Below are 18,193 nucleotides of genomic sequence, written 5' to 3'. Positions count from 1 at the left end.
GACCCCGTACAGCCTAAACAAATAAGTAAATAAAGAAATATTGCCTTGGCCAAAACGTTTGTTCGGGTTTTTCTGTAACGTCTTATGGAAAAACCCAAACAAGTGTTTTGGCCAACCCAATAAATAAAAGTGCCGGCCACCTAAAGTCATCACAAGGATCAAAGGAGGATCTGTGTAGATCTCCTGGCTCTACCCCAGGCACTAAGTGCTACATAAGGGTTTGACAGATACATTAAAACTATGATTGTGTATCTTGGTATCACAAAAGGGTGTCCTTGTGCCTTGGCAAGGCGTGTCGGTTTCCCTGAGCTGGGAGAGAACCTGCCACACCACAGGGGACCCAGCTGCCTCCATCTCTCCATTCTGCTTGAGAGGCACTGTCCCCCCTCCGAAGCTTTGCCCTTGCTGTCCTCTTCGTCGTTTCTTCCCTTTTCTCTTCTAAGTGCTTGCTCAGATGTCACCATTTGGGTTTGAAATTGCAATTCAACTCAATTCCCAACCCACGGTCTCCTAGTCCCCCCCACCCCCGCTTTCGTTTCTTCCATAGCACTCTACTGACATGTTTATTGGACAGCTCTCCTTGCAGGGCAACCACATACCGTTATTAAGACTGTTCAGTAATATATTAATATTTAAAAAATTTCATTTGAGAAAGGGAGATGTGTCTTTTTCTAATTGACACAAATAGATACTAGATGCAGGGGACACAGGTTCGAGCCCTGGTCCGGGCAAATCCCACATGCCGCAGAGCAACTAAGCCCGTGCGCCACAACTACTGAGCCTGTGCTCTAGAGCCCGTGAGCCATAACTACTGAGCCCACGTGCCACAACTATTGAAGCCGGCACGCCTCGAGCCCGTGCTCCGCAACCAGAGAAGCCATTGCAATGAGAAGCCCGCGCACTGCAACAAAGAGTAGCCCTGCTCGCCACAACTAGAGAAAGCTCCCACGCAGCAACGAAGACCCAACACAGCCAAAAATAAATAAATAAATGTATTTTTAAAAATGGGTCTTCCTAAGCTAAAATCAAGGTTGTTTTTTTCTGGAGGTCCTAGAGGAGAATACGTTCCTTTGCCTTTTCCAAATTCCAGAGGCCGCCTGCATTGCTTGGCTTGTGGCCCCTTCCTCCATCTCCAAAGCCAGAAGCATAGTGACTTCAGTCTTTCTCTAACTCTGACCCTCCTGCCTCCCTCTGTCACTTGTAAAGACCCTGGTGATTACACTGGGCCCACCCAAATTACCCAGGGCCGTCTCCCCATCTCAAGACCCTTAACTTGATCACACCTGCAAAGTGCCTTTTGCTGTCTGAGGTCACATATTTTGGGTTTTGTTTTGTTTTGGCCATGCTGGGTGGCTTGGGCTTGTGGGATCTTAGTTCCCTGATCAGGGATGGAACCCAGGCCCCCGGCAGTGAAACCGCCGAGTCCTAACCACGGGACCACCAGGGAATTCCCAACATATTCTGGGATTAGGAGGTAGGGTCACTGTTCCGTTTTTGTTCCCACTGTATCCCCAGTGCCTGGAACAGCACGTGGCACAGAATAGGCCCTCTGTAGGAACTGCTGAATGAATGAATGGGACAGAAAGAGCAGGAAGGGCAGGATGGACGTTTGGTGGAGCGGGTTGTGTGGGGACTGAGGGTCAAGGAGGAAGTGCTAACCTCAGAAGGGAGTAGGGGCAGTGCCTGTTGCCCCGGGCAGGATGAGGGAAGGAGCAGGGATGAGCTGGACAAGCAGGGCAGGCAGGGCAGGAAGGAGGCGGAGAAATGAAGCAGCCACTGGGGCGTCCTGTTCTCCAGGACGTGAGCCTGCCTTCCACCCACCTACTCACCATCCTCTCCCTGGAGCTGGGCCCAGGCCTCCCTGGGGCCGTCTTAGGGAAGGGAGAGAATGTGGGGCGTAGGTCACGGGGATGCCCAACTGGCACAGCTGGTTTGGCCGGTCCTGGCATCTCAGCAGAAGAGAGCCCTGGGGACAGGGGAGGATGCTGCTAGGAGCTCCACCAAAAGTCGCGGGGGAGGGGCCGCTCCTTTGTTCTTGGATCCATCCCTGTGGACCCCAGACTCCCATACCTAACACCCCCACCCCGGGAGGCTCACTTGGCACTGTCCGTCCCAGCCTCAGGAACCAGGAACCTAACCTCTCCATCCCTAACCTCCTCCTCCCCCAGACCCAGGAGTCCAGACCCCCGGCCCCTCCCCCCTCAGCCCCAGGAGTCCAGACCCCCGGCCCCTCCCCCCTCAGACCCAGGATCCAGACCCCCGGCCCCTCCCCCCTCAGACCCAGGATCCAGGCCCCCGGTCCCTCCCCCCTCAGACCCAGGAGTCCAGACCCCAGCCCGAGCATCCCTCTCCAGTCTCTGTCCACCTCCAGGACCCCAGAGTCAGGGTCCGCAACCGTCCACTCCCCGGAGGAGCCGAGGTGTGGCTCCGCCCCCGCCAGTCCGGGCTCCAGGAGCAGGGTGGGCGGGGCGCCTGCGTGCGTGCGTGGGGTGGAGCTGGGTCTACGGTATCTGCCCTGGGGCAGGCTCCTCCATGGGGATGGAGTAATCGGGGTGCGGAGCAGAGAAGGAGGTTTCTGCAACGCTGCACACCCCGAGATGGACCCACTGATTAGAGGGCTGGGGGGAGGGAGCCGTGCCGGCTTGAGGTGTCAGCTGCCCTCTTCCCACCCCACCCAGCATGATTCTTCGTTTCCTTCCCAGAGAGGCCCTTGGTAGCCCTGGGGACAAGGGCACCCTCCGCCATCCATGATCCACCCCTTCCCCAGGTCCAGATGTCTAGGTGTCCCAGTTTCCTCTCCGTCTGGGTCACAGGAATCCCAGCCCCCATCCCTTCCTCCTCCAGGACCCAGGAGTCCAGGCCCTCAGCCCCTGTACTGTCTTCCTTCCTCATCCCATTCAAAGTCCTTGTTCCCAGCTCCAGGATTTGGGAGCCCTACCTCCAGCCTCTGCTCTCTGGGGAACCCAGCCTATAAGCACCCTCGCTGGCTTTTCAAGGAAAGGTCGGGCTCTGGAGGTGACAATGGCCCCGACTCTGTGGAAACATGACCTCGTGACCCAGTGACCTTGCTTTGCCCATGTCTGAGCTCCAGGAGCAAAACGACACATCTTGGGGCTTCCTGGAGCCCAAGTGGGGAGCCTGGGGGGGAGGCCAGGGAATTGGCATGGGGGGCCCAGGACTGGGGTGGTCGTGGCACACTTGAGAGCTCCCCATCTCTGCCCTCGGCCCTCAGCCCCAGCGGGGGGAGACCAGTTTCTGCTACCCTTTCACATTCAGTCCCTGAGGCTGCGGCAGAAGGGGGCACTACGTGTTCAGTGACACATGCGGATGACGTGTTCATCTTCCTGGGGGCTCCCAGGAGCGGAGGGCATGTCCTGACCAGCCCAGCCCAGCCCTACCTGGCGTTGCTCCCTGCGCCCTTAAGCCCCCAGGGATGGGTGTGAGTTCCCACCCATGGACCCAGGAATGCGCCCTATCCCTGGATGTCCCCTCTTTGGACTAGAAGGAATACCTCCCATCTGTCTGCCCAGCCTCTATGCCTTTGCCCCACCAGGCTCTCCATCTGGATGCTTTCTTCACTCAGGTCACTCACCTGGTGTGTTCCCCTACTGGGGCAGCCTTGCCCCTGGGAAACCATCCTCTTCCTCCCCAAGAGACCCGTATCTACAGGCAGGTTACCAAGCAGACAATGTCTCCCAGGCCAGCAGAATCAATTCAACTATTATGCTAGCCACGTGTGTCATTTTAAACTTTCTAGTAACCTCATTTAAAAAAAAACAGTGAGATTAATTTTAGAAATGTGTTTCATTTGATCCAATATATCCAAAATATCATCATTTCAACGTCATCAATACAGAGATTACCTGCGACGTATCTTACATGCTTCTTCTCAATTCCGATGCTCCGTTTCCCAGGGTTAAGTGAAATACAGTCTTTCCAAAGCATTCATGTTGTATTTAAGAGGAATTACATTGCTTCTGTTTTTAAAGTTAAATTTAAGTTGATTAAAATGAAATGAGGGCTTCCCTGGTGGCGCAGTGGTTGAGAGTCCGCCTGCCGATGCAGGGGACATGGGTTCGTGCCCCGGTCCGGGAAGATCCCACATGCCGTGGAGCGGCTGGGCCCGTGAGCCATGGCTGCTGAGCCTGGGCGTCTGGAGCCTGTGCTCCGCAATGGGAGAGGCCACAACAGTGAGAGGCCCGCGTACCACAAAAAAAAAAAAAAAAAAAAGAAATGAAATTGGAAATGTTCATTTCCTCGGTTACAGGTGTCACATTTCTAGTGCTCAATGGTACATGTGGCCAGTGGCTTCTGTGTTGGACAGCACAGCTCTATAAGCTGTTTCTACACACCTGTCTCATTTGTGGACGCAGTGCCAGGTCCTGATCTAGAGGAGGCTTCCCCAGATATTAGTCAGAGGGGTGGATGGATGGATGTTTGGAGGACAGATAGACAAATGGATGCTGAATGGAGGGAGAGATGGATGGAAGGAAGGACAGCTAGATGACTGGATAGATGGATGGATGATGAATGGATAGAGGGTGGATGGTCAGATGGATGGATGGATGGACAGTTGGATGGATGGATGGGTGGATGAGTGGATTGATAGGTGGACAGTTGGATAGATGGATGGATAGATAGAGGAATGGATGATTAAACAATCCCTGCTCCTCCCAGAACCTACCCACCCCCGTGGCGGCTGGCACTGGGTTTCCCACTCTCTCCTTCCCAACCCTTCCAATTCTCTTCCCTGTCCCCAGATGCCTAGGTTCCCCCCGCCAGATCCATTTCTGTGGGGTCAGTGGTCTCCATTACTGTCCCTCCCCTCCTGTCTCTGGGTAAGATGGTAAGATGCTACTCTGGTACCTTCTGGTTCCTCTTGCCACCTCCTTAGGAGTCTGGGCCCCTCTCCATCTATAATCAGGCTTTTCATCTCCCCATGCCCACGCCCATGTTCCGAAGAGACTCAGCCAACTCCTCCATCACCAATGCAACCCGTCACTCATTCCCCATCACCTGTGACAATTCACGCATTCCGTCAGCAGTGTTTATGGAACATCTGCCACATTCCAGGAGCTCCGCCAGGCACTTCCCTTGGGATACAATGGGAGACAAACAGATAACAAGCCCTGTCTTCATGGGGTTGACAGTCTGATGAGGAGACAGTCAACAAGACCAAAGATTAAAACATTGAGAATGTCAGATGGTGATGTGCGCTACTGGAAAAAACAAAACAGGAAAGGTGGGAGGAGAGGTTGGTGGGCAAGCTCGGAGGAGGTGAGACAGGGCAGACTTGGATAAAGGGAGACAGTGAAGCTCGCAGGTGTCTGGGGAACAGCATGTCAGACAGGGGAGCAGCAAGTGCAAAGGCCCTGGGGCGGGAGCATTGTGTATCTGGGCCCCCTTATTTTCTGGTCCCTTGCCCACTCTGGCACAGCCTCCAGGCCTGCCTTCTCCCTTAAACATCTTCCTTGAAATTCTCATTGGGTCTCCCTGGATCTCCTTGTTTCCCAGGGCTGTGCCCCCAAGTTCCCCCCGCCCAGTCTCCCTCAAGGATCTAGGCATTCTCTACCCCCTAGACTCTCCCTCTCCTCTGGAACTTGAGACTTCTGGCTGGCACACATGCTCTTCCCCTCTGGTTCTGTGGGGCCCCTGGGGACGGGGTTCAGGAGAGGTTCCCACAGGAGGGACAGGGCAAGGTTGTCACCGCCTCAGAGCTAGGAACAAAGGATCACTGAAGGCAGAACAAAGGTCAGGCAGTCCAGGACGGAAGGCCAGGCGGGATGTCTCGCTCAACCTCCCACAACCCCAACGTGGGAAACCCACTCAGCCCCAGACAGAGAGAGCTGGCACTCTTGATTTTCCCCCCTCCCTGTGAGGGAGCCCTTTTCACAGATGGGAACATCAAGGCTAATACTGTAAGTGGCTGAGGCATGGGAACTCCCTGGCGGTCCAGCGGTTAGGACTCTGTGCTTTCACTGCCAAGGGCACGGGTTCCGTACCTGGTGGAGAACTAAGATCGCACAAGTCATGCAGTGTGGCCTGCCCCCAACCCCGCCAAAAAAAGTGGACAAGGCAGAATTCGAACTCAGTTGTGGTGGTGTGAGGTAGGGGGAGGCTCCTCACATCACAACATCCTAGAGATGGGCCTTTGGGCAGATAAACTGAGGGGGCGTGATGCCCCAGGACATTTGTCTTCTGCCTGTTTTCGGAGTGAGGGTGGGCAATGCTCTGTGACCTTGGGCAAGTCACTCTACGTCTCTGAGCCCCCTTCTACACTGATTACATGAGTCTGACATGCCCCACCCCCCTCACCTACACAACATGGCAAACTGTTAATTGGTCAGTAAATAAGAGTTGTTTTTTTTTCTTTTTAAACAAACTTTTAATTTTAGAGTAGTTTTGTTTGTTTGTTTTTGTTTAAGCCCATTTATATGAAGATCAAAAGCCGGCAAAACTAATTTGTGGTTATAAAGGTCAGGATAGTATTAGCTTTGGGGAAATATTAATTAGAAGGGCATAACGGAACCTCCTAAATAGAGGTGTTTTTTTAAATTTTATTTTATTTATTGTTTATACAGCAGGTTCTTATTAGTTATCTATTTTATACATATTAGTGTATACATGTCAATCCCAATCTCCCAATTCACACCACCACCACCACCCCCCGCCACTTCCCCTCCCTTTTGGTGTCCATACGTTTGTTTTCTACATCTGTGTCTCTACTAAATAGAGTTTTAAATGATGATATTTTTGTATTTATTTATCCAACTGAAATTTCTCTGGCACATAGTAGAAAGATGAGAAGTTTCTAGAAAGAGTCTGTCAAAACGTTGTTTATCTCTGTGGGTAGAAGGCAGGTCCCAGGTATGCTTATTTTCTTTCTGGACTTATTGGCTCAGATAATTTTTTTTTTTAAAACAAGATACACACATTCTTTGTCCTATAAAAAGCAGTCATGGTTGAGAGTGGTTGAGAGTCCGCCTGCCGATGCAGGGGACACGGGTTCGTGCCCCAGTCCGGGAAGATCCCACATGCCGCGGAGCGGCTGGGCCCGTGAGCCATGGCTGCTGAGCCTGTGCGTGCGGAGCCTGTGCTCCACAACGGGAGAGGCCACAACAGTGAGAGGCCCGCGTACCGCAAAAAAAAAAAAAAAGCAGTCATTTCTGGTGAGATTAGGTTTGGGGACCAGATGCCAAGTGTCTGAAGGGTCAGGAGACCAGCAGGTGGAGAGGAGCTGGGTTTGGGTGGGGGACAGAGCAGAAGGGGACGTGGGCTTTGCGGAGCCTCCCGTGTGTCAGATTCTCCGCAAAGCATCTGAGAAACGTCTCATCCGGTCCTCACAACAGCCCGATGACGTGGGTACCATTTATGGGAGGAACTGAGGCCCGGGGGCTGATGGGACTAGTTTCAGGCCGCACAGCTGGGAGGTGCTGGAGCTGGGACTCAGACCAGGCACTGTGAGTTTCAAAGTCCCACACCAACCAGCTCTGGCCCTTATCTGTTGCATTTCTGTATCTCTCTGTGTCTCTCAATGTCTCTCACTATCTCTGACCCTCAGTGTTTCTCGCATTCCTTCAGCTTCTCCCTGTCTCTGTCGCTCTGCATGTTTCTCTGTCTCTTCCTCGTTCTCTCTGTGTCTCTTGCTGTCTCTAACCCTCTCTCAGTGGCCCCCTCTCTCCTGTTTGTGCCCCTGTGATCCTGGCTGCGTCTGTCCCTGTCTTTCAATCTGTTTTGACATGTGCCCCTTACAAGTGTCAGCCCGCCAGGGCAGTTTCTGTCAGTCTGGTTCCCAGCAGTGTTCCAGCCCTTAGAACAGCGCCTGGCAGACAGGAGGCGCTCAATCAGTATTTCTTGAATGGATAAAGGCATGAATGAATGAATGAACTCTCTGAGATGAGACTAGCTCTTTGATCAGATGAGCAAACTGAGGCTCCAGATGGGCACAGACATGCCCACAGCCACCAGCACGGAATGTTCCGGTGTGGGATTGTCTCTGACCCCCTGGACTCTGTCCCCAGCCACTGGCAAGATGCCCAGGAGGTGCCCATCACCCCTCCTCTACACCCTCAGAGAAGGGTGGCTCCCTCCTGGCCTCTCCCCACTGTCGGAGGCGTGGGTAGCAGCTGGGAGAACCGGCTGGATGCTGCCCCTCCCCTTGGGCGTGGAGGTAGGCACCTGGCGGGCTCCCTGCGTGGTAGACGCCACCGCCACACACACCTGCTCCCTGTGCCATCTGCTCCCAGCGCATCCTCCTCTCCCCACCCTCGCCCTCCTGCCATGGAAGAGCCTGCCGAGCCCGGGAACCAGGCTGCGTGGGACCCCTATGAGAAAAACATCTCGGAGATCAGGTGAGGCCCAGACCTGGGCACGTGCCGGCAGCGCCCCCGGAGGAGGTGGCCTGGGGGAAGAGCCAGGGGCCTCTGCAAAGGTGGCCCCCCGCCTCCTGGAGCCTCAGAAGCGTCTGGGCTGGGCTGGCTCGTCCACCCTGGAGTGCGGATCCTTCCTGCGAAGGGATTCGAGGACCCGGGCTGTGCTGAGTCACCAGTTGGGATTCTTGGGGTGTCTTGTCCGTCTCAGGGCCTTAGTCTCTCTGTCTGTCAAAGGGGTCCAGAAGCAGTTTGTCTGCCTGAGGTAGGACTGGATGAGAGAAGGGGCTTGGTGCATGGCGGTTGCCCGGGAAACAGGGTGGCATTTTGTACCCGCTTTCCTCCCAGACACAACCAAAAGCCCTTCAGATGGGGGTGCTTGCCCTCAAGGGACTTCTGTTCTGTTTGCGGGGGGGAGGATGGGAGAACAGAGGTGGACTGGGTTTGGATACAGCTGAGTCTCAGAGTCAGAGTCTGTGGCCCTGGAGGACTTGGGGACCCAAAGGATGGGTCTCCAAGACAGAGCTTTCCCTACCTCAGAAGTGTGACTCCTTTGTTCCTAGGAATGAGTCAGACACTTTTATTGTACCCACTTTCCAGATGGGGAAACTGAGGCTGAGAGGGAAAGTGATGGGACCATGATTACACAGCCAGAAGCAAATCTGAACCCTGTCCACCTGACCCCAAAGTCTGTGTTTTCCCCGCTCTTCCACAGCCTCAGTGATACCCCCTCCCCACGGCTCCATTTCTCAGAGGAGAAAGTGGAGGCTCAGAGAGGGCAGGCAGCCTGCCCAAGGTCACACAGTGAGCTGTTTAGATGATCCCAGCCCTCCATATCTTGCATTCTGCCAGGCAAGTCTCTCCTGGCCTCCCGAGCTCCTCCAGCCACCCCTGAATGTACTGTTCCAGGCTCGCCACTCCCCTCCCTCACCCTCATGCCCCAGACTCCAGAGACGAGCAGTTAAATTCTGCGTGTTGTGTGACATAGACAAGCCTCCTGGGTCTCTGGGCCTCTCAGGATGAGAGTGGCTACCAGGCTGGTCCCAGCTCTGTTGGAGGAAACTCCCAGCATTCTCTCTTCAGCATTCTTTCCTTTGGGCCTCTGGGTTCTGCCATTTCTCCCTCCTGAGATAAACCGGTTCCCTTCCTGGGTTCCCTTCCTGGGTTCCCTTCCTGGGTTCCCACATCTAGGAAGCCTTTTCTTCCCACCAGGCCCTGGGAGCCAACCTCTTCTTTGCTCCCGCACAGTCAGTTGGCCATAAAATCCCCAGCCCTTGCTCAGTGTGTGACCTTGATTCAGTCATTTGGCCTCTCCCAGCCTCAGTTTCCTCATCTGAAAAATGGGAGTGAATAACCCTCACCTATAAGACACTTCTGGACCGAAATTCTGCAGCCCCCTGGGAGGTGGCTTAAAATCTTCTTTTCCATGAGCTTCTGGAATCCCCTGGACCCAGAAGGATGCCTCTCATGAGGGCCCTTAACATCCCTTTTGGACTCTCTGCTGCAGGCCCCTCAGACACATAACGTCCCCAGCATTGTGTGGGAACTCAGTGGCTCCCCAGAATTATTCCTCCTCCCAGGTTGCCATCTCAGGGATGGCCCCATCGGTCACCAGGTCAGAACTGCCTCCCCCTCAACTGTCTTTGTCCCTTCCTTCCTCTCCCTCCCACGGCCTGTCACTCCCCAACCCCACTCTCCTGACCCCTGACTCTCTCCATTCTCATGGTCTCTGCTCAGGCTTCATCTTTGCCCTTGGAGCCTCTCCCTGGCCTCCATGCCTCCAGTCTTTCCCAGAGCTGCCCCTCCCCTCCTCCCAGTCCAGAGGCCCTCCAGGCCTTGGCACCCTGGCTTCTCCAGGTCAATCCCCTCCCTCACCTGCATTCCATCCACCCCAGCACTTCAAATTCCCTGGTTATACCTCACTATTCCCTGCCCCAGTGCCTTTGCATACATGGTTTCCTCTGAAGGGATTCCCAGAGAAGTCTTTTCTAAATCTTTAAATCTATCCTTGGCCACCCCCCTGCTCAAGTCCCTTCCATGGCTCCCCAGCGCCCACAGCGATGGTTTCCAAAACCTTTTTAAGATACAGATTCCTTTGTCCAGGAGAAATCTTACATCCAAACAGAAATACATAATAGAGATCAAAACAGAGCTGCTCTGGTTTAAAATGGGGGAGTGGGGCTAGGGTCCTGCTGCTGGCCTTTCTCCCTCTGTGGGAGCGCCTCTCTGCCCCCCAAGCCCCCTCCCCACCTTCCTTGCTCCATGGGCCCCACCTGGCTGCTTCCACGTCCCCTCCAGCCCAGATCTCACACCTTGAAGCCTTTGCACCTGGAATGACCTCTCTCCTTCACCTGGCGAACTCCTTCTCACACAATTTAAGATTCTTGGCCACCACAGGTAGGTCCCTGATCACACTTCTGGCTTCAAACCTGTGCCGTGGTACCAAAAGGCGGAACCGTTCACAGACAGGGACAGAGTTGGGACCACCTCTGCAGTCCTCTGCTTGGGGACCCTGTGAAGGCTCTGAGAATGATGTCAAGGAATGAATGGAGGAGAGATTAGGCAAGCTTTGAGCTGGAACTTGCAGGATGAGTCAGGGCTGGAAGACAAGTGAGGAGGGGCAGGGCATGCAGAGGAGGAGACAATAGAGCAAAAGGACAGCGGCTGCTGGAAGTGACATGAATGAGTCCTAATGTCAAGGGCAAGAAGCGATTCCCAGGACACTAACTGCAGCCCGACTCCATTTTTAAGCTCCCCGCCTCCCCCAAAACAAGAAAAGCTAAGCAATATATCATTTAAAAAATACAAGCATAGGGACCTCCCTGGCAGTCCAGTGGTTAAGACTTCGCCTTCCAATGCAGGGGGTGCAGGTGAGCTAAGATCCCACACCCCTCAGGGCCAAAAAACCAAAAACAAAAAGCAATGTTGTAACAAGTTCAATAAAGACTTTAAAAATGGTCCACATCAAAAAAAAAAAAAATCTTAAAAAAAAATAAAAACCAAACAAACTGTCTTTTAAAAAAAACAAGTGACCAACAGGGATTTAATTCGGATGGTGGGGAGGGGGAGAGGCCAGTGGGACAAGAAGGAGCTCAGAGGCACCTGAGAGACATATCACTTGGAACATTCTAGTTCATTAGTTCATAATTTGTTACAAATGATGGTTTCGATATGTTAACTGTGTTCCACGGAGACTTGTATGTATCAAAGGACCAAAAAGGGATCTTAAGGACAAAACCAAAATTTTAAGAGGAAAAAGTTAGAAGCAGGAGGTAAGCAGGACCCAGGCAGTTATACTAAGTTTCAGGAGGCAGAGGTGACACAGAGACAAACCCAGAAGATGTTAATCCCTAGAGAATCTTTTTAATGCTCACCTTGCTTAGTGTCTTCCACCTATTACCTCATTTAATCCTCACAACAACTGTTCGAGATTAAGCCATGAGAATGATTAACTATTATCATTCTATTTATGACGAAAGCCACTGAGGCCCAGAGAGGTTGAGTGACTTGTCCAAAGTCACACAGCTGTCAAGTGAGCTGTAGTCAGGATGTGAACCAGGACAGCCTGACTCTATCACAGCCTGGAAAGGGTGGACAGATGTGGAAGGAATTTGGGGATAAGCAAGATGAGGGGGTAGGAGGGTCAGGAGGGAACCCTGCGCAGACAGGAGGCTTAGTAGGTATCTTGTGCTCTGCTGCATTTCCTGGAATACCCCGTGCACTGGGCTGCACCTTGACCAGCCCTTTCTGGTGAAGGTCAAGGCCAGGAGAAGCCGAGCCAGCATTTGGACCTGTGGTTGCTGCTCCTCCCCTACCTCTGATCTTGGAGAACCCCAAACAAGGTCTTTTCAAATCTCACCGTTTTTCTGGCTGAAGTCACCAACACTGGTTTTACAGCCCTGGCTCCTCCTTCCCTGGGGAGGCCAAGCTACTTGGATGATTTTATGGCTATAGTTCTTCCAGTCACAGAGCTGCTTTTCCCAAGGGGAAGGGTGCCGCTAATAAAAAGGCAATAAACAAATAATTCCACCTGCGTGGAATCTGGGCAGGCAGAGAGGAAGTGGGGTTCTGGACCTCCACTAATAAATCAGGCGCCCTGGTGAGGATTAGAAAAAGATGCTCACAGCCCCACCTTTCCTTCTCCCCACCATTGGTCTCCCTGCAAGGGACCCAGGCTTGGAGAGTGAAGGGAAGGATGTGTTTCGGTTCCCTTGCTCTCTAGAGGCCGGGGAGGGGGCGGTAGGATGTGCGCCCACATCCCACTTATGCCTGCGGTCCTGCATAGGGAGCAGGAAGTGGGAACATCCAGGACACACTTGGAAAGAACCAGAGCAGCCCAGTTTGCCGAAGGCAGGCTCTGGGGGATGCAGAGCGGGACCCAGTGGGCCATCAGTGGCATCGAATGCTGAGGCAAGAAGGGAGACCCTGGTCTCACTGGGAGGCCTGAATCAGACACCCCAAGAGTGGCGTGGCCGGCTACTCACAGGGGGACCTGGACCAGGGACCCCGAGGTCTCTGCCACTGCAGACAAGAATGCCCGCGTCACGAGTCAAGCTACCCGCAGGAAGTCAACCCTGTGTTCAAATCCCGCCCATGTCACCCACCGGCTGGGACCCGCAGGGCAGACAGGGTCCGGCAGATAGCTGTGCATCAGTGAAATGGGTGTGGTGGGTGATGCCCCGGGACATGTCAGACTTGCCGTTCTCTGCTGAGTCAGGGATCACACGGTTTTCCTTCCTCCTTCTCTAATTCCCGTTCCTGAGCCAGGAACCCAGGTGCCAGGAAGGGTGGGGATGGGGTGAAAGATGGTAATAATTACAACTTTCCTGAGCGTTGGCCACACACCAGGCTTGTGCTCAGAACTTTGTGTGGCTGAACCCCTTCCGTTTCCACAACAGTCCTGTGAGGGCGATGATGTTAGGATTCCCATTTTACAGATGGGAAAGCTGAGGCCCAGAGAGGACTCGTACATCTGGGATTTGCTCCGGAGACCCCTCTCTTTACCTCCATGCTAGAGAAAGGGATCAGACAGGGGCCTGAAACTACAGGGAGGGGCTGCCCCTCTGTGGCCCCGTCACCTTCATGGGGTGGGGGTGGACGCTAGTCACCCCAGATGGGATCAATGAGTCTGTGGTCTGTCCACCCTCCAGCCCAACACTGCCCCATAGATACATAACCCGAGCCCCCTAGGTAAACATTTTCTTAGTCCCATTAAACAAAAAGTAAAAGAAACAGTTGAAATTAATTTTAATTAGAAGTTTTCTTTAACCTGTTATATCTGAAATATTCTTTCAACCTATAATCGATAGAAAAAAATATGAATAAGATACTTTAGTCTTTTCATAGGAAGCCTCTGAACACAGTGTGCACTTTCTCAAATCAGGTGCTAACCTTACATCAGAAAGATCTGATTTGCATTCAGTTCTCATCACCATTACAGCTGACAAAAGTCGATTCTCAGGCCTGAGCTTTTCCAAACCTGCATAAAAAAGTATTCTAATAATTGGGCTTCCCTGGTGGCGTAGTGGTTGAGAGTCTGCCTGCCGATGCAGGGGACGCGGGTTCGTGCCCCGGTCCGGGAAGATCCCACGTGCCGCGGAGCAGCTGGGCCCGTGAGCCATGGCCGCTGAGGCTGCGCGTCCGGAGTCTGTGCGCCGCAACGGGAGAGGCCACAACAGTGAGAGGCCCGCGTACCGCACACACACACACACACACACAAAAGTATTCTAATAATTGAATTGAGTGTCAGTGTTTCAGTTGAAATCAATAATAATTCAATAAAATTAAAAGTTGTGCCCCCTTCCGGGTTGTATGGGCCACATTTCAAGGACTCAGTAGCTACACGAGGCCAGCGGCTGCCATGGTACAGAACAGTACGTTTCCATCGTCAGAGGAAGTTCTATTGGATGGCATGGCTCCAGGCTGCAAAGGCCTCAAGGGTGGGGAGAGGTACATAGTAGGGGCTTAATAAATATACGTTGGAAGGGAGAGAGAGAGAGAGAGCATAAGGGAAGAGAGAAAAGTCGAGAAGAGCCTTCAGGCTAAAGGCACAGCACATGCAGAGTTCCAACGGTGTGGTGGAGCATGGCGTATGCAGGGAACAAGTTGAACTTGACAGCGGGAACAGAACAACACTGGCTGTGCTAGCGTGGGGATCGAGGGGAGGTGGGGCGGTGCAAGCTACCGGGCCCACAAAGAATCTGCTGGGCTTTGAGGGACAGAGCCAGGGATGCAGGACAAAGAACCCTGAGAATTTGAAGAAAGTGATTCATTTCTTTAGCTAGATTGTTCTCTATCACCATCATCATCATCAAAGTAATAAATCAAAAAATCATTTAAAAGTGTTTATAGATTTTAAATGTGCAGGAATAGCCAGGGAAGAAGAAAAAAAAAAAGAATGGGGAGGGAGAATTGACCCTATCAGAACTTAAAATCTATAAAGTTACTCTAATCCAAACAGTATGACATCCCACCCTATGACCCTGCAATTCCAATGCTACTTATTTGCCCGAGAGAAATGAGCATGTAGTTTCCACACGAAGACAAGTATGGTCACAGGGGGTTTATGCATATTAGCGGCACCCGGAAACAGCCATGAACAGGAGAATGGGTCAACACACCGTAATCTATTGATACAGTCGAACTCTACTCAGCCATGAAAAGGAACAAACTCTATAATGCACACACAAACATGGGTGCATGTCAAGAGTATTATGCTAAGCAAACGAAGCCAGATGCCAAGAGTACTTTCTATAAGTTGACAGCCCTAGAAAGCCTGAGACCAGCCAAGTCAATTTATGTGGAAAAACTCAGAAGAGTGGTAGCCTCAGGGTGGAGGTGTGAGCTAACTGGGAAGAAGCACCAGGAAGTGTTCTGGGGTGATCGACTATTTTATATTATGAGAGGGGTTTGGATTGCATGGAGGGATTATGCATTGGTCAAAATTCACTTAAAAGTAGGAGGCTTTGCGAGACAAAGTTCTAGCTGGCTGTCCACCCGTCTCTACATCATGGTCATTTCTATGTGGGGGAATTGCAGGCGATATTCATTTTCTTCTCTATTATTTTTTGTATCTTCCAAATGTTCTATATGTAATTTTCATAAGCAGAAAAATAATGATTCCAAAACTTTAGGTGATAATAATTTCCATCTGTTATTAAAATAATTGAAAACACGAAAAAAAAAATAGGACGTTTCCTCAACAGGAAAGTAATGTTCAAGATGGAAATGGGATATCTCGCAGCTATTAAAAACATTTTTTTATTGAATGAAAGATTCTTTAAATTCTATAGTGCTTTAAAATTTTCAAAAGTTTCACACACATGATTTCATATAATCCCATAATAATAACCCTTTTTAAAAAATCCCCTACCCCTGTGTTGTTCCTCCCCCCTTCCCTCTCCCCCATGGTAACCACTAGTTTGTTCTCTATATCTGTGAGTCTGCTTCGTTTTTGTTTTATTCACTAGTTTGTTGTGTTTTGGGGATTACACATATAAGAGATATCATGCAATATTGGTCTTTCTCTGTCTGACTGATTTCACTTAGCATAATGCCCTCCAAGTCCATCCATGTTGCTGCAAATGGAAAAATTTCCTTCCTTTTTATGACTGAGTAATATTATATTATATATATATATATATATATATATACGTATATACATATCACTTTTTTTTTTTTTTAAGTTGCGGCATGCGGGATCTTTTAGTTGCAGCATGCGGACTTCTTAGTTGCGGCATGCAGGCGGGATCTAGTTCCCCGAGCAGGGATCGAACCCCAGCCCCCTGCATTGCGAGTGCAGAGTTTTACCTGCTGGACCACCACGGAAGTCCTTATCACATCTCCTTTAGCCATTCATCTGTTAATGGACACTCAGGTTTCTTCCATACCACAGCAATTGTCAATAATGCTCTGGAAGCTGTTTTTAAAAACAAGGATTGTAGATCAGCTATACCCCAATAAAAATTAATTTAAAAAATAAATAAGACAAAAACAAGGAGATAGCTGCGGAGAGATAGCTGCAGATTTGAAAAGACTGCCATAGTAGAGTAACTAAAAAATAAGCAAGATGCAGAGTAAGGTCTGATATCAATATTGCTTAGAAGGAGGACGGGGACTTCCCTGGCAGTCCAGTGGGTAAGACTCCCTGCTCCCAATGCAGGGGGCCCGGGCTCCATTCCTGGTCGGGGAACTAGATCCCACATGCCTGTCACAACTAACCTGGAGCAGCCTAAATAAATAAATAATTAATAATTTAAAAAAAAAAAAAGTCGGACAAGCAGGAACAGAGAAGGAAGCTGAGTGTCCACACTGTGCTCGCATGTACTTCTACAAGTGCGGTTAAGGTACGCACCAAGCTGGTGGTATGGGCATCCCCAGAGGCTGGTATGGCCGTGCTGGGGGAGACCATTAACTTGTTAACAAGCCCAGATGATAATAAATACATATAACTTATTAATAAACCCAGATGATCAATAGATACAGAGAGACAATCCAATAATTTGTGATTTTCCCTTTTTTTTTTTTTTTAATTTTTTTTTTTGGTCCTGCCGTGCAGCTTGTGGGATCTTAGTTCCCCAACCAGGGATTGAACCCGGGCCACGGCAGTGAAAGCACTGAGTCCTAACCACTGGACCTCCAGGGAATTCCTGTTATTTTCCTAATTAGATCTTCTAAAAAGAAGGAAAGGTACACATGTGCCGTATTAAGGCAGTCTAGTAGGTGTTAAAAACATCCCCCCACTTCTGGATCTTAAGTCGGTAGAAGTTCATTTCAAACTCACATCCCAGCCCCACGTGGGCTCTCCTGGTGATGTGATGCCAGGCCCGGCTCTGCCATCCTCCACCCGTGACTCCCAAGTCCCCGGAGAAACCTCTCTGGTCCCACCAGCAACGGAGGCAGAGGGCTAGCACGTGGCAGTCACTGCCACTGTGTTCACCATTCAGAATTCAAGATGTGCAGAAGGGCATAAAATGGAAAATTCTGGTTCTCACAAACATCCCAGACCCATCCCCAGAGTAACCACTTCTAAGGTTTGCCTGCCAGAAAATTTTTCTCTATGTGTGTATCTTGTTTTTACTTACTTTTTTGTTTGTTTGTTTTTGTTTTTGTTTCTTGCGATACGCGGGCCTCTCACTGTTGTGGCCTACTCCCGTTGCGGAGCACAGGCTCCGGACGCGCAGGCTCAGCGGCCATGGCTCACGGGCCCAGCCCCCCCACGGCATGTGGGATCTTCCCGGACCGGGGCACGAACCCGTGTCCCCTGCATCGGCAGGCGGACTCTCAACCGCTGCGCCGCCAGGGAAGCCCTACTTACTTATTTTTATTTTTTAAACATAAGTAAGATACTACTTTATATCTGGCTCTGCCCCTTGTCTTTTCACTCTCTGTAATATCTCAGACATCTTCCCAAATAAATGCTGCCTCCTTACCCCTCCGATCTTTTGGAATTTTCATAATGAAAATTCCAAGACATAGAAAAACGTTGGAGGAATTATTCAGCATGCACCCCCTCTATACCCACTACTCCTAAATTTTTATTATACTTGTTTTATCATATATCTGTACATCTTTCTATCCATCCAGCAATCTGTATTGGTGATGCATTTCAAAGGAGTGATTTGCAACCATCAGAACATTTCACCTTAAACATTCCAGGCTGCATATTATGAAATAGACTTCAATACTTGTTTATGGGCTTTTTTTTTTTAATAGATGATGTTCATGTACAGGGCACTGCACAAACTTATGAAGTGTGCCATTTTGAGAAATACATGTGTAACCCCAATCCCTATCAAAACATAAATGCCTCCTTTTGAATGGCT

At 50.9% G+C, this 18,193-nt stretch overlaps 1 protein-coding gene across 1 annotated transcript in view; it reads left to right on the top strand.

The window, feature by feature from the left end:
* Positions 1-8,208: 8,208 nt before the first annotated feature.
* Positions 8,209-18,193, top strand: part of SULT2B1 (sulfotransferase family 2B member 1) — a 33,881-nt gene continuing 23,896 nt past the window's right edge. The window contains exon 1 of the mRNA XM_059998947.1: positions 8,209-8,351. Coding sequence (XP_059854930.1) covers positions 8,281-8,351 — 71 coding nt within the window. The 5' untranslated portion in view covers positions 8,209-8,280. The remainder of the gene's footprint in view (positions 8,352-18,193) is intronic.

Source organism: Delphinus delphis, chromosome 20 (genome assembly GCF_949987515.2).
Source record: "Delphinus delphis chromosome 20, mDelDel1.2, whole genome shotgun sequence".
NCBI classification, from domain to species: domain Eukaryota; kingdom Metazoa; phylum Chordata; class Mammalia; order Artiodactyla; family Delphinidae; genus Delphinus; species Delphinus delphis.
The sequence above is the reverse complement of the archived record's forward strand: the minus strand, read 5'-3'. Positions and strand labels throughout refer to the sequence as shown.